This window comes from Haemaphysalis longicornis, unplaced genomic scaffold, assembly GCF_048455015.1.
Source record: "Haemaphysalis longicornis isolate Haplotype H1 unplaced genomic scaffold, Haemaphysalis longicornis Haplotype H1 scaffold_4, whole genome shotgun sequence".
NCBI lineage: Eukaryota > Metazoa > Arthropoda > Arachnida > Ixodida > Ixodidae > Haemaphysalis > Haemaphysalis longicornis.
In genome coordinates this window covers 107,721,899-107,738,918 of record NW_027526361.1, presented here as the reverse complement: position 1 = coordinate 107,738,918, position 17,020 = coordinate 107,721,899, and the positions used below count along the sequence as shown (strand labels likewise).

The following is a 17,020-nucleotide window of genomic DNA, read 5'->3' as shown; positions in this document are numbered from 1 at the left end:
TGTCAAACCTCTTCGAGCAAGTGTGAAAATTCGTGGACAACCCACAAGCAGAATAAGGAGCACAGTGCAGACAATTTATTGGCGGCGAGATGTTTGAGTGGCGCCCCCTGGCTCCCGACGTTAGCTTTGGGACTCACGCCGCTGTCGTCTGCTACACTCCACGTGTGAGGGGCAGCAGTGGCTGCGCTGGAAATCGCCCATTTTGATGCTTTGGTGCAGGGGTCGGCAACCTGCGGCCCCCAGCACCTAATCAGAATCCCCACCCCTCCCCCTGTCACTTCCTATCTGAAGGCCAACACGCCAAGTTTGACCTAGTGTAACGCGGGAGGCAAGAACTGAGAACTGATCACCTCCAGTTGGCATTGTCGCCCATCTTCACTTAGCGAGATTACTGTCCAATATTGCCACATAGTATTGTCGATTCGCTGAAATTTTTGTCCTTGCCTTCATCACACGATGAACAGACATAAAGCTGGAAAAGTACCTCAAAGAAAAGTGTTGGAGAGTTCCTTTAACAATATCCTTGCACAAGATTACCTAGAATCGCGATGCCTTCTGGCCAAGCCGACAACCCTGAAGGCTTGAAATTTGTTTTCGTCTTGCATCTTTATTGTTGTCAGTTATTAGCAGCTGGCTGTTCGCTTTGTTCGTAAGATTGCTCGATACACAAGCCGATGCCTAGGTCCGACTCTTTGTGCTCCGCACAGCGCGGACTCTGCAAGTAATGGTGCAATGCCGGCAATGTTTCTTCCGTAGCGGTAACAAAAACTGTACATTGAATCGCGCTTTGAGCTAGTGTATGCAATTTTAAGTCTATTATTATGATGGAGTTACGCACACGCAAAATGTGGTGCGGACAAGCATCAAAAGTCAACCGCGTGCAAAGAAACAGCAGGGAGAGCAAGCTTGAGTGAAGCAGACAACAAATGCGAGAATACCTAAGCTGATGTCACGGAGACGTGCTTCGCAGCACCGCCCGTGGTAGCGCTAACCGCCAATAACGCGACACCAGGGGGGAATACTAAAAACAAAATAGCCAAAAGATGCACAGACCAAGGCCCCATGTACGTGCTTTTTAAAGGGACCCTGCAACACTTTTTGAGCAGTGCAAGTAAACCTGTGCGACGTTTAGATTGCACTGCCAGGAATACCTGAGCCAAATATTACACGTGCACGTGAAGCGGTGAGAGCGCAAATAGATGTGAAAGACGCGGAAAAACCAACCGCTCTCTCTTCAGTTGTCCTCATTATGCAACCCCTGGCATGGCCTAAGGGACGTCACATAGGCCATGGCTGCCCGATCGGCTGTCACTGGTCAACTTCGCGGCTAGATTCTCCCATTTCCGTCGTCGTCATCACTGTGTACGAACCTCTTCTATGCCTGAACCTGTAGGCACAGTTTTGCCGTTCTTGTGTTTTGAGTGCGCGCGGAGTTTGAGTGATGAGCTCAATACTTCCCTTTCAACGGGACCACTCGACTACAAACGTTTATTGCTTCAAAAACGCCCTACCAGCCCGAGCGCGCACTTGCGAGCAGGCACCCATGCCTGCTTTTTTGTGGCACCAGACCGGAAATAGGCCCCTCCGCGTTGCGGAGAAAAAGGAGAAAACTACCCGGCATGTGATATATCAAAGGCCGCCGAAGAGAACGCCGCGAGCCGCCCCCCTCTCCGGGAGAGAGGGGGGCGGCGTCGCGTCGTCCGCGGTCGAGTTGAGAGGGAACGATTATGCGCGATTTCTCATCGCGCGTAGTTTCGTTAATTGTGAACGGATTTTCGTAATTCTTACGGGAGGAGATTTCTGGGACAATAGACTTTATCCCAAAATACATTACTAGTAGTCGATGGCAAGTGTTGCAGGGTCCCTTTAAGTGTTCTTTGTTTACTATCACTCAAACAAATGCCACATTAAGGGGGTCATGGCTTTCAAAATATGCTTTTTTATTTGAGAATTTTGATGAAAATTGGCACAGCAACTATAACGCCTCTGCGATAACACCATGAAAATTCCAGTAATATTTTGAAAACTTTCTTATTTATGAAACTGTCTTTCTGTTCACCTTGTACCGAGCTTCAGCGGCTTATAAAACGCGATAGAAATCTTCAAAGTGCTTTGCATTCCCAAATGAATGGACGAGGTCGTGACAGTGCTGGTTTTTGTTTTATTTACAACACAATTTTTTTAGTAGTTTTCAGTAGTTTTTCAGAGGTGAATGTACAACAGGCATGTAGACTGAACGCCTACGTGAATAAAAAATGCACAAAAAGTAAATCTGGAAAACAAAGTGTCACGACCTGAACTGTTCATCAAGGAATGTAACGCGAAAGACGGAATCAAAATAGACCGAGCGGTCACGAAATAATCACCGGAACAAGCGAAGCAGGTGGCACAAAATTCTGTTTTGAGAAAATGGCTTCCAAAGTTTCAACATGGATTTCACCCATCAAAAGACATCAGGGTTGTAGCCTCTCGTGTACTTTTGAACACGGGGCTTCTGGAAAGCCTTTTCTTTAAATTGCAGTGCCTTTTGCAGCCTTTTTCTTTCTACAAAACATCATTTTCAGCTCCTCTGTGAAGAGTACATAGTCGAGTTTTGGGGGAGAGGTGGCTTTCAATGCAAAGCAGGTTAGCTGGTTGCCTGTATTGCAATGGACAACTTCCCTATGCAGTGTTGTCACCATGGCATGAAGTGAAGCACTTTTTTTTTACTTAAATTTGAAAACGCACTTTTGGCTGCTTTTATGTTTACAGGGTTCGTACAGAATATTTGACTGAAAATTCAAGGACTTTTCAAGGATTTCAAGGATGAAAATGGGCAAAATTCAAGGAGTGTTAGCAAAATTTTATTTGCTTACAATACTTATGAAAGCAGTGCAGTTTTCGCATGGATTTCTTTTTCCACAGAAGCTGTTTGCCTTGACTAAGTAGGTGAGGTTGTTTTTCGCTTCAGCTTCTTCCGAAAAATGGTCCGCGGATTCCAGCAGGCACTTCCCTTACATCTTATCGAGCTCTTGCTCGAGCTCTTTCCTCTTTGAAGTTGCCTGCCGTGACAGTGCTTGTTTCTTTTGTTTGCCTAGGTATGCGGCATACCTATGCCGGGCTTGGCGCACTGACGCCTTCAACTCTTTTGGAATTGGAACATTCAGCAGGCCGCCATGGTTTTTCACAGCCTCGCAGATAACTCATTGAGAAATATGCGACAGCTCTGCCAAATTCTCGACCGCAACCTGCTTGTTGATGCTGAAACCTCTTTCCACTGAGGCCTGCCCATGGCTCAGGAGGAGAAGTTTCATCACAGCCCATAACTCTCGTAACTCCCGTGCTCCGTATTATTTTTGGACTGAAACTTGCACTTTCCGCCTGGCATCCTGTCAAATTAAAGTAGGACCGAGTACCGACCGTATGGTGTCTGGAAGACACATACCGACCGACCGTTGATACAACTTGCGTTGGATTGGATTGGATTTCTGGCTCGCATTTGTTGCCAGACGACGCAGGCGCTGCCGGTTTCGAAACCTAAACTTGCTGCTATTGCTCTTCTGTCAAGGCTACTTGTTTTCGCGGTCATTCCTCAGTAAACGCGTTTTTGAAATCAGTACAAATTACGTAAATACGTCGTTCATTTGCTTTATTGAAACAAAGTCCACTAAATTTTCAAGGATTACAAGGAGCTCACTTATATTTAAGGAGTTTCAAGGGCCCTTGAATTAATGTTATCAAATTCAAGGATTTCAAGGGTCTGTGCGAACCCTGTATTTATAACCTCGCCTAAAGCAGAAACTTACTACTCGTACGTGCATGGTTTCATTTCCAAAAATTTACATACCGTAAGGATACAAATGAGCTACTTAGAAGCTTGGTGTAATATTCTGCACAACTCCAACTTCAATGCATGCACATTTTTTTAGTACTCTTGAGATTCAGGGCATCTGATATTCCTCACAGTGCAGCCATATGCAAAACTATTGATGTACGCATTGGTACTACAGTCTACGCCCGTTACAACGGACCCTCTGAATCCGGAAAAAAACGTCCGCTGTAGCCGAAGTATGCAGTATCCGACGGGGGGGGGGGCTATGAGTACTTTGACCGATATTGCATGCATAGTATATACACTTTGTTCTTTCTACACGCCTGCAGCACCTCTGCACAGTGTTCGCGCGAGGGCAAAGAATCGCGTAAACACCGTTTCCAAAACTTAGCACCGGCACTTCGGAAAGGCCTAGCGCATGTGGTCAAGCGTGTAAAGACGCAAGATAAGCTGAGCAAATAACGCAAGAATATAACTAGGCGCAATTATAAACCAGCTATAAAACATCAGTCGTGCCCATCAGCATTACCTAGGCTCTTTTAAATCCCCTCACAACGAGGCAGGTTTTCCCGAAACCGTTCGTCAAACAAATCGGATCGCTGCCTGACGTTCCCTCAAGGCAGATTCCACATTTTTAGCGATTTTATTCTGGTCATTGAAACAGATGTAATGAAAAAATCTGATGACGGTCAGCTGTAAAATCGAAAGTTAGACCAGTTGGACTGCGCACGGTTACCGGCAGATTGCACACAATGGATGGGGAACAACCCCTACTTGAGGCATTTCTTACCTTTTTCACCGAACGGAATGGGAACGATGCATGCGTGGGAATAATAAAAGCCGAACTTCACTGAACCCGAGTTTTTTATTACATAAAAAAACTAACGAGGGCAGACTCGCCTCCGAGTGCACCACTTCGAGTATTCGATTGCCCTGTTTTCAATCTCACCGGAGTCGCGTTTATCGGCAGCGGCCTTGTTCTTGATGGTACAGCGGACACTGTGCTTAGAAAGGCCTGTACTTCTGGCGATGTCAGCAAGTTTTTCCTCGTGTTCAACAGCGTTAATTACGCTTAATTTATCCGACAGTGAAATCAGCTACCCTGCCGCTCATGCCGCTGGTCGCACAAAAAAAAAGCCACTGGCTTGGCTTGGCTGCGCCAACGACCCGGCTGCCAGCAATGTTGCCAGACATAATAGTTTTCTTGCCAAAATAAACGAAAAAGCACACCGGGCGCCGGCCCCGCGGAAGTCCGCTATAAACGTTCAGTCGAAACAATTTTCGCCTAAAATTTAGTCTGTTGTAGCCGATAGTCTGCTCTAGCCGGGTCCGTTGTGAGCGGAGTGGACTCCATTTAAAATGCATGGGTACCAGACAAACCAACAGAAATGGTCTGTTGTAACCGAAAGTCCGTTGTTGCCGGATCCGCTGTACCGAGCGTAGACTGTAATAATTTCCAGAAAAATTCAAGTTGTTAAATGCTACAACAGTAAAGTACATTTCTAACACTATGAACAGGCTTTTATTCCGAACTAAGACCCGTTTGTGTGATTGCTATACTCGGGAACAAGTTAAGAACGGCAATAGCTCATGCTCGGTGTCACTCCGCCGAAGCGACGGACCCGGATGACAACGCACGCGCGCGTGCGTTTTGAAAAGAGATTGTTTTGAATGCATGATATCGTATGATCTTTCTCACGTAGTTTGTTGTCCCTGAAATGGTTTATAAGCATATTAAGTGCGAAAAATCACGCAAACGGCTTGTGACATGCTCAAAATATTGCCAGCAACGCACCACTTGCGCCGCGCGGAGTTACATCCGGCTGCGGTAATGAGGCACAGCTGCAACTTCAGTTGCCATTCTTGAGTTGTAACCGAGTATAGAAGTGCACAGGAAACGTTGCTCAAAAAAGGCAATATGGCTTGCGCGCATCACGGCGCACGTTGATCACAACATATCACACTTTGATTATCTCTGATAAGGCTCATCAGGTTGCTTTTAATATTAAATCTAACGTCATTAGTTATAACTACTGCCGTATAATTGTAACTGGTTGTGCAGTCAGGTGATGCTCCAACAAGCAACATGCAATGCCGTGTGTGCTGTAGCTTTTGACGCGTCAACCGTTTCTTTCCCAAGGCCAGCAAGCCCACTGTCAAACATAGCAATAACTACACGTGTAAACATCGCAAATCCAACTAAAAGTTCACTTTTCGCGAACCGCCCTTCGTGCCACCCTCCGCGTGTCACCCTCCAGGGTCTGGCGACGGTAGAGTCATGCCCACAACGAAGTGTTCGTAGACCTCCGCCTTTTGACCCACACAACTTTCCGTAATTTGGCCCATGATCTCAGGCATTGCCATAGCAATAACGTCCATGTTGAATACCACCGACTGAACAGAAACTTGGCCGAGCGAAGTAGCGACTTCAAGCAGCTGCCATCTTGCGTTGCCGCAGCAACACCCAATCAGGAGGGTCATTTTAGCGTGCCCCGACCGGAGGGCCAATAGCGCTTCAGCATCTATTTCTAGCTTCGTTTGTGCGTCGTTTCTTTTCTGCCATGGGTGCATTTGCCAATCAACAAAGATGAAACACATGAGCGCAACCGGAAAGACAATCGCTCGGCCAATCTAACTATATCAAAATGGCCGCACCCCTTGGCACCGTTGCGGAGAAACAGCGCTCCGGAAATTGCCCCTTTTTTTGACTGATATTTTGTCACTGCGCCTGGCAAAAGTATTTTTTTATGCCACTTTGCGACGCTTTTCAGCTTTCAGCGGAAAAACTTCACAGATGCACAGAATAGGAAACATAGAAGCCAAATATGCAGTTTTAAAAAATAATAATAATAAAACGATGTTTTGGTCATTTTTCCGAAGTTGAAAGCTGCATCCCCCCTCAAAAATCCATTCCACTCAATGTGAAAGCTGTTGGAAGTGCAGAGCAGCAATTCGCCACAATGGGCTGTGGCACTGCTATCCGCTCACTCTTACCACTCATCACGCTTTCACCGCCCTGCCTCATTCCTCTCCCAAGGAATTCAATAGAGGCTTGTCCAATGCATTTCAAATTTCCCAGTTTCGCAGCGCTCGCACGCCCTCTGGCTGAAACTGCACCAGTGGGAGTTCTGTTCTCTTTGTGTTTGCTTTTCCTTTCGCATGTGCCGGCATCGCACTGCCACTTCTTTTCACCTACTATCGTGAAAACAAACCCAAAGAGCGTTCCTAGCTAAATGAACGCGGGTGCTGCTGGTTAATTACACATATTTCGCCCCAAATGTACCAGCAGTCTTCTTTGTGCTAAACAACGGGGAGGTGTATGACAAGCGCCAGCAGTTCCCAAGTTTCGAATGCTTATGACTATATAAACCGTTTGGTTTTCGAAGCCTCTGGGTTACGCCACGACGGCGGCATGCCGTGTGGCTCTACTTGGATCCAGCAAGTGAGCTACAACGACAAGGCGAGCCCCTAAAGTTATCTGCACTTAAAGAACCCGCATTATATCCAGTCCTGCTGCGCAAGAGCTGTAACTCAGGCTCACAATCACCAAATATTAGTGCACTCCAAGAACGGTAGGAAAAAAAAAAAAAAAAAAGAAAGAAAGAAAGGAAGAAAGAAAAGCACTAACATACCTGGGATCCCAACAGTTTGAAAAGCCGGTCCAAGGTTCTGGGTATGATTCCCGGATCTGTTGGTGGTCCCTGCATAGTGTGGGTCTTCCCGCTGGAAGTGGGACCGTAGGCGAATAGCAGCACATTTTTGCCCTCAACGAAGGCATCCAGGGGGGCCCGCATGGTTTCTGCGAACACCTGCTCCTGGCCACTCGCCCCTGGGAACACCTGGGGAGAAGAAGAAAAATGGACATCAGTTGTCATGGCGAGTTTATTCGCGACACTGAACTCCACACATTGTTATGCATGAATACAGGAAGACGTTGCAGGCTTAGTTCATTTTGCGACATAGCCTTTCTTTTGCGCGGATATTTTTTCCGGCAAAACGAACAAATCCTGGATCACACCACTATGCTACACTCCTACAGTCCAGTGGTTTAGCGGGCAGAACATTCGTTTAAGGCTGTGATAACCCACACGATAGGTATTGGCTATATTGCACATCAAACATCTCTGACTGCCAAGCTGCTTACTTTCCTGAAGTCAGTCAAAATGTGTACCACTAGTCTGTATTGATGTACAATTTTTCTTCGGTGCGGTTAGCGATTATACAGAGACGAATAATAGATCCGAGGTCAATTGATTGATTATAGGGTTTAACGCTCCGGCACAGCGCAGGTGATGAGGCGCGCCGTAGTGGAGGGCTCCGGAATAATTTGACCACCTGGGGATCTTTAATGTGCACTGAAATCTCGAACACACAGGAGCTTTTGCTTTTCACCTCCATCAGAAAAGCAGCCGCCATGGCCGGGAATCAAACCAGCATCCTTGAGCTCAGCAGCACAACGCCCTAGGCACTGAGCCACCGCGGCAGGTTCCATAACAAATTTCAACATCACCCCCGGCTTGCTTATTTCGGGAGTGGCTTATAGGCCAATGACGATTTTGGGTGGTTATAGATTTGTCTTTTTAGCATTTTGAGGCTAGGTCAATACAAATTTAAGGTACGTTGTAAATCACCAAAGTATGTTGTAAGCAATAACCACACATTATACGGTGCTTTTTTGCATGTATCAGGCAAACAGGTTGTTAAAACGAAATATCCAAAAGCACTCGTGGAATACAACACTCGGTAAACAGTTTACGGCACAATATTCGCAAGGAACAATTAAACTGCTCGCTCTGCGTCTAGGGAAGGTGTCACACAAGGTAGGCAACTCTACACATTCTGCTCCCATACTATACCTTCAGCAATTGTGTTCATTCAACTGCACTCTTGGGCATACAAGGCACAGTTTATTATAAATATAAAGTGTTACTTCCACAGCGTAAATTTTTCACTTACAGGGTTAACTTGCCAGGCTTCAAAAGCAGAGATGCCACCTTCCGCCCACATACCAATATTACAGCACAACGAATGTTCACAACCAACAAACGAAAGTGCAAAAGCCAAGCATAACACCCACCTTCGTGAAGGTGAAGCGCCTCTGCTGCTGGTGTTCACCAGTGGCGGTGGTCGTTTCCACCGTGGTGTCATCTCTCGGCCGAATAGCCGGGTTGGTGAAGGCCTTGCCCCCCATGCGTGGCCGCAGGCGAGCATAAACTCGGAGGGCAGAGCCTGCAGCATACAAACCCCACTAAGAGTGCGAAAATGCACTTTGCCCCGGTTAGCCGCTGCAACCAGTTAAATAAGGGTGACCGGCTTTAAAGTTGGCTGACAGAGCCACTCTCCTTCCCCCTAGAACACACTAACGTCGAGCTGAAAGCTGTCTTGAGCTTCTCAGTCTACATGTCGGGTAGCTTGAGCAGCCAAAAATGATTGAAGCTTGCCACATTGAAGGCAACGGAATTTGGAAAGCTTCTGTTCAACGCCAAGTGTGGCATATTCTAAGCATACGCAGATCCAATCAGAGATATTAGGGCAAGGGGGTGAGTCAGGAAATTGAGGGGAGCAGATACTTTCGCATTGACAGTGGGTGCACAATGTAGGCTTAACCCTTCGCAGTCCGGAACTTTCACCCACTTTCCGGCCGTTCCGGTCCGCAACCACTTTGGCAGTTTCTGGTGCCATGAAGCAAAACACAAACACAAACACAAACGTACAAGAAAAACTCGCAGGATATTTAATTTTTCCTTTGCATTTTGCTTGGAACTCGTTTGCCAATATTTGAGCACTGTGTGAAACCGCTCGAAGCATTCTCCTCGGTGCAGGACAGTGTTTCGCCGGCCAGGTTTCACAGAAAATTACCGTATCCTTCCTGCTCCTTGTCCTTTTTCTATTTCTACAAACAGCATAGTCTTTGCTGCTTCAGTGTGGGAGCTTGTAGAAAAAAAATGGCTCGTTCCAAATAGCCCGTTAACCATGCCGGGTTCTGGCTTGCCATTATGTTTTAAATGATATTTCTGTTTGCCTGTATTTTGCAGAACGAATTTCTACTTTCTCCCCCCCTACTTTAATGAATTGAAAAGGCGCTGTGGGTACTATGATAAATAAACAAACAAACAGTGCACACGTGAAAATGCTCCGGAATCCAGAAGGCTGAACATTGCGCTGCACCCTAGTGCAAAATAAAGAAAACTTCAACAAACAAAGTTTAACTTATCCATCAAGATATGGCGCATCATGTTTACAAAAATTGCACACATGGCGCAGTGAAAAAAAAAAAAAACCACTACAGCTGACTTGCGTTGATGGGCATGGCCTGACAACGGACCTCAAGTGTTAATATTGCCGTTTTGAAAGTATTCAATAAGAAGGAGAACGGGGTGGGAAAGGTGGGAGGGGGGGAAAGGGGGGGGGGGGGCAGTGAACACTTAAATCAGCTTTAGAAGACACTCCGAGGCAAAAACGAAATGTTCCTCACAGAAATGAACATTTGATACCTTTGCATACAGGTCTCTGTATTTCTGGGTTCAATCAAGGACTGACAGCCTAGAATGGTGGGATTCACACATTGTGAACAGTTAGGCAATAGCTATAGGGGAAGAGTCAACAAAGGCCCCCTCTACATTTACATTTCGTAACAACAATGTACATCAGTCCTCAGTGCTGTCCTTTTGCATGTATGCGCGAATGTTGCAACGTGTCACGACCATGTCCCTACCCCCGGGAAAAGCTCTGGTTTTTGCCTGCAGGCACATTTAAAAAGCATTGGTTGGCGCCAAGCTGACGACCCTGGAGCACTTTTACGTCACAGCAGTAACGTGGGAAGTAAATTGCTTGTGGTAACTAAGTAACTTGCGAATTCCAGTTGATCTGGCACAGAACATTTCCTGGAATTGCCGTAAACTACAAAATAGAGCGCGGATAATTTCGTACAACGCCCCAGACAAGACTGTGAGCACTTACTTGTATAATACCTGTGCCACACGTACACGAAAAATGACACTAAGTGCTTAAAGGAGCCATGAAGAGAAAACACAAGTTTGGTTCATTCAAAAGATTGTCTCGTTAGAATCATACTGACACCACTTTTAACGTAAACTTCGCTCAAATAAGCTACATAATTAGGAAAAACGGGAATGGTCATGCGACCCACCAGCTCATTTCCCGCAACAGAACCTATGTCGTCACATGAGCTAAGCTCTGCGATTGGCGGAGGCTGGCAGAAGCAGACGCAAATTAGGTAGAACTTACAAACGAGACGAACGAGCGATTTGCGCTTAAATTTAGGGCACATTCTTTACAAAGCAATAAGAATGATGGGACAAACAGTGGAAGTTACGAAAGCACATGTAAACATAGAAGTACTGATGCGTTCTGCTGTTCGTACTGCGCACAGCATGCTTAGTGTTTTGCTGCACAGCACTACGGGGCTTGGGGTTGTCTCAGACGACACTGGCCGATTGACGCAAGCAACGGTGTCTTACGTGACCCCATTTGTCGAGCGAGCACTGTTTTAGGGAACGAATATTTTCTCCCAGAACAAAAACAAGCCAGGTTTAAATGCGGGCAAAAACAAACCAAACGCTTGCCACGGTATGGTGGCGCCATCTAGTTTACGGAACGTAAAGAAACGCGGGAACAAACCAACACCGCTGTACAGGGTGGAGACAACCTTTGAACGGTCCCGTGCCGCCGCAATTGGGCCAACGGGCTCAACGCGTTACTCTTTTCGTTTCCCACGAGACCTAGCAACGCGAAACAGACAATATGATTCAAACTTCTTCAGTAAACCACGTTGCGGCGATAATTTTAGCGCGGTTTTGACACAATGACTTGCTTCGGCGGCGAGCGAGCAACCGAAAATGGCGCCGCCAGCGTATACGTGTCTCTACCCTGTACGGCGGATGCGTGAATGAAGGTACTCTAGGCTGCAGAGCGGTCGGTTCCAGTGATGTCACTTGGGACCACGAAAACGCACGATTGAGTGGGAAAATCAAAATTTTAACCTAAATTGTTTAATTTCTCAGTGCATAAAGCACCGTTTGTATCCGGACAAGCGCTGGGGGCACTATAAAACACGAAATCTTTCGAATAAAACCAACTTGCATTTTCTCTTCATGGCTGCGTTAATGCCTTAAGTTTTAATGCCATTAATTTGCTGCTACACGCAAAAATCTAATGCCATTCATTCTAATGTCATTTTTGGTTAAAGGAGTTCCGCACAACTCATTCGCTTTCACGAACACCTTAAATATGCCCACTCTCGAACAAGATGAGCACCAAATGAAAACAACGAAACTCTCAGCATCAGAGTGTTGCTGTGGAAATGTAGGTGAACTTAGAAATAAGACGATTTTTTGTGCACTCTTGGTGGTGAAGTTCTCAAGAAGACGAAGTTCACTAAAACAGAGGCAAAAGGCAAAACATCGACTTGCTCATCATTTTGAATTTTTTGGATTTGGCTGCCGTTGGCTGGCAATGGCAGTTGCTGCAGCCGCTTTTAGAAACGGCTCACACCATTTTTTAGTTCTAAAATATGACTGCATTTCTCTTTTTAATCATTATCACCACCCTGCCTACCCTATCAGGGTTCGTACAGGCTTCAAAAGCAAAAATTCAAGGGTTTTCAAGGACTTTCAAGGACCAGAAAACAAATTTTCTAGGTCCCCGTCTAATGTTTTATCAGGGATTATTTTATAACTTTTTCAACACAATGCAAACGTTTTTTATTGCACAATACCTAAGCACATTAGTGCACATTTAGATAGGCGCTAATGGGTTCGTGAATGCTCCCCCAGCTCTATTTTTTATTTCATGGTTGGTAGTTAAAGGTTTTTCTTTTTTCTTGGTGTTTTGCTCAGGCTGTTTGATTTCAAAAGTTCATTAATGTTGCCTGCATCTCCTGCTTTGTCAGCAAAGTATCAGTTGAAATTAAATCCGCAAGTGTTGCTGCAAGGCAGGATGAACAATGTGCACGTCCACGATTTGCACGTAAAAGCAAATGCAGATGGAGCGTATGAGGCACAGCAAACATGCAAGGAGCGAGCGTCCACAGACTAGATGGAAGATGCAAGATAGGGAACAGAAGCTGGCTTTCACTGGATTGTATAGTGACATGGATTACATTGACAAGTGCCTGCTCCCAATGTTGCCTGGTAATAAAAAAATTCACCAAACTTGTCATTTCACGCAATACACTTAATCTTCATTGTTACAATGTTTCTTTACATTTGTTAGCACCTAAAATCCACGACAAACACTTTAAATTCTTGTGAAAAGGCAGGGCCATTGGTTATCTCCAGAAAAATCAAGGGTTTTCAAGGACCCTTTAAAAATTCCAGGACTTTCCAGGCCTTGAAATTGACACTTCTAAATTCAAGGGTTTTCAAGGTTTTCAAGGACCTGTGCGAACCCTGAGGTTAATGCCTTTAAGTTTTCGCATGTAGCACGGCCCGCCCAAATAATGTCATTTGGTATCTTAAGGCCTTAAACACTTAATGTCATTACTTATGTACGTGTGGAATGGGTAGAACTTTTGTATCCTTGCAGCCGTAGCACTAGGCTTTTCATTACAGATATCGACATTATATCGCCACGATGAAATACAGCAAACCCCCATTCTTTAGTACTGGAAAATGGCACTGTTACAAGCGGGACTTCATTAAAAGCCAAGCCAGCCTCTTGTTTTTATACTGCAGTAGGGACCGTAAAAAGCTTTGAATAAAGTGATTTTGTTATAGTGGGAGTTCACTGTAATGCTCCCAAACCCATAGAGTCAAGGCGAATACAAATTTTTTCATTGCACATATCTTAAGTTACTTTTACTTTGGCGTTGCAGTATCCCCGCAGAATGTGTTTACTCCCCCCTGGCGATTACTGGGTTTAATATTTCTGCCAACTGTTTTCTTCCCCATTAATTCCGTTCAACAGTGTTAAGTGCACAAACTCCGCAGCTTTGAAGATTGTGAACTAATATTGGTATTTCATTCCCTGGTATCACTTCTTGTCACTTTGCACCAAACGCAACAAATATTATAGGAGTCAGAGTGCTCCTTCTGTGCCCATATGCTGTTTAGAACCTTTTTTTCACGCATTCACGATGTTCATTGACTCACTGGCGGCAGGGTTGGATTCGAGCTGCTGTTGAAACGAATCCAGTGGGAGGCAGTCATCGCTCCCTGTCATCGGCGACTCAGCTGAGCCCTGGTATGGCCTCGCCGGCGGCGCCATGGCTGTCTGAAACCACAATTTAAAACACCTGGACTGCTTAGACAACCTTGTAGCAAGAAAACAAGCAACAACAAAGCGGTTAAATAAAACGTACATTTTATCACTTTTTCCTTCGCACTCATGATCTACCTCACTTGCACTTGTTCGAGCAAGAGTTCAAAAACTAGCAATGCCTACAGAGCCCAATATTTTGTTGCCTCGCAGTAAACATGAGTTCCTGAAGTCAGCTTCGTTGCAGTATCAGCAGAATGAGAAAGATACAAAGCTGCACAGAGTTTTCTTCTTTTTTTTTTTTTTTTACTTTCACTACTATGGAAATGCTGCACTAAACTGACAACTGTCAGAAGTTCGCTCTGTTGACCACAGACGACCCGCCACCTCTCCCAGGAACATCATATGTTATGACGAGCGCATCAGTGCCTTTCGACGAGGCAGGCTGGCCTAGGTAGACCCGAGAATGAACCAACTGAACCGCCTCAGGGGGAAGGCAGCACCCCAGCTGTCATCGCAACAAATTGCTTTATGCAATGAAAATGTGAGGTGTGCATCCACAACGCGCAGGAAAAAAAAAAAAAAAAAAAGCAGTCCTCGACATGGCAGAATGGAGAGAAAAAATGCGTATGGGCATGTCTGCCCCCTCTTCCTCACTGGCTGGTGCCCGCTCAGCCACATCAGCAGCAGAAACTGAGTATACACCGAGTATACATATTTCCCATCTTTCAAGAATCCAGCCTAGAAATCCTAATTTGGTGACCAATCATTCCGGCCATTGCCGACAACCCGCAATACTCCTTTCTGACCCTGGACCTTGCTCATACTGCCCCAAACTATGTTCACCGCCGCAGCTGTCTTTTTTTATACCTCATTCTTAAATGCCTCGTCTGTTTATTCGAAGAATCATGCCAGGCATATCTGCAATGTCTTTATTCAATTTCTCGAGTACTCAATTTCTGGTGATGCAGATTGCAACCCAGCCCTGCCCCCTAGAAATGCACTCCAGGCCAGTTTAATCCAATCAGATTTAAATTAGTTGTTTATTTTCTCGAGGAGGCGGGTGGGGGCGTGCTGTTGACTCTGGACAGTGTTGGTGTCCTGCATATCCAATTTTTACAGGTTATTTTCGACGCTGCTGGTTCTTTGACAGCGTTTGATAACCGTTTCAAGAACATACTATTTTTCAGTACTATTGTTTCGTTTTTCTGCAGAGGGAGGTGCATGAATGAACTAACTTTTACAATTCAAGGGAAAAATCAGACAACTCATGGTTCCCCACGGCCCTCTGCTCAGATTCATTTGGGGATACAGAGTGCACCTATATTTATTTTATACTGCAAAGTTTCACAAAATGAAAAGAGAAAATAAATGTGCAACTGTCCATTTCTGTGCAACGTAGCTTTGTCGAAACATTCATTTTTCCTCCTTAAGGGAGCATGGCCTGAGCCACCGTTGAACAGCACCACCACCCATCAGTCATTACTGGGCTGTCACACCTCGACCTTTTGTGCTGCTAAGTAGCAACGGGAAGTTATCCATTCTATGCCTTCCCAGCAGTGGCTTGATGTCCTACGCTCCCAAAACAACATCTCCTGGTAGCTGGGGTGCCTGATAGGCTAGAAACGTGTGTATCAAATGAACCTTAAGATGGTATTTGGGAAAGCAAAGTTGTTGCAGGAACGAACGCGACGCAATGGCACTAATGAATTGCTTGCATACGAATACAGTGGTTTGGGTGCTAATCCTCCAACGATCTACCTAAGGGCTTTGGAACACCGGGGTATGTTCCTTCAAGCCTCAATATGCCCGCTAACCCAGCTTTCTTTCCCGTCGGGCCAAGTTTATTAATACCTGTTGCTTCTTAGTGCTGTTACCTACCCCTCAAAGACGAATAGAAGGCTACGCAATGAACGTATGAGCCACTTTAGGCCGCACTTACGGTGACTGTGTGCAGAAAATACCTAGGCGCTCCCCTTGGTGTACCTGATGCACAGGAATGCCACTAAGGGATCGAACTCTCAGGCTGGCCTTAGGTACCCTGTGCAGTAGGCTTCCACGCCAGCACAGCAATGTCAGCCTCAGGAATTCGCGAAATTAAGAGCCGTACGTGCGCCTCATTTTAAGTAGATGACATCCCAGAAATCTCAAGGCTTCGCAGTAGTCGTTCGTTTCGCATACAGAAATTCAGACCTCCTTCAAAATCTGCGAAGTAGTTGGAGTAGGCGTTGATAGCGTTAAAGCTTGGTTCAAGCCGTGACATATTTTATAAAAAAGGGGGAATGGGTTAAAACAGGACACGTTTGCCACGGTTGCACACAGACCGCTCTGACTAACGCTGTTCGCGCATAATTTGCAGTAGCGCGTTTCCAAAGGCTGAGGTACTCACGCGCAATGCGACTGGTGCACGTTTTTTGTGTTTAGGGCTCACGCTTGTTACGTGCTTCGTGTCTAGGAAATAATTGTCGCTCACCTTGCGTTGAACAACGCCCTGCACACGCCCTGCTGGGCGTATCGCTTGTCTGTTGACTGATAACGGACAGGCAACGGCCAAAACGTAGTTAGGTTCTGCCCAAACTTTAACCGTTTACGTTGTGCTGGTAGTTGGGCTCTGCGCCATCAAGAAAGAACTGCGGCATTTTCAAATCCATGTTCAAATCTGTTGTCTACCATGTGACCTGAACATCAGCCAATGAGACTGAAGGAATTCTTCAATTTTAAAGCCTCAGTTTCCTACTTGTAGGTGACGAAAATGATGCAATATTAAATTTTACGATACTTCACTGTATTTGACAACAACAATTTGTTATTATCAAATTGTGCATAAATATAAACTTGATGATGATAATAGTAATTTGTTTATTTTTTGGCGTTTTATGTTTTCTTTTTCTTACATTCTCTTCGTGGTGGTAAATCGTTTGGCTTTCAGGGGCTTTGATTGCTTTGATGCATTTTTATTCCTCCATGGCTTTGATTCTCGGGCTCGGTGAT

General features: G+C 45.5%; 1 protein-coding gene across 1 annotated transcript in view; it reads right to left on the bottom strand.

The window, feature by feature from the left end:
* LOC144179241 (uncharacterized) overlaps window positions 1-16,686 on the bottom strand; it is a 40,927-nt gene extending 24,241 nt beyond the window's left edge. The window contains exons 1-4 of the mRNA XM_077707529.1: window positions 16,503-16,686; window positions 13,924-14,044; window positions 8,889-9,040; window positions 7,444-7,650 (exon numbers count right to left, since the gene is read on the bottom strand). Of these exons, the coding sequence (XP_077563655.1) occupies window positions 7,444-7,650; window positions 8,889-9,040; window positions 13,924-14,038 (474 nt within the window). The 5' untranslated portion in view covers window positions 14,039-14,044; window positions 16,503-16,686. The remainder of the gene's footprint in view (window positions 1-7,443; window positions 7,651-8,888; window positions 9,041-13,923; window positions 14,045-16,502) is intronic.
* Between the last annotated feature and the right edge of the window lie 334 nt (window positions 16,687-17,020).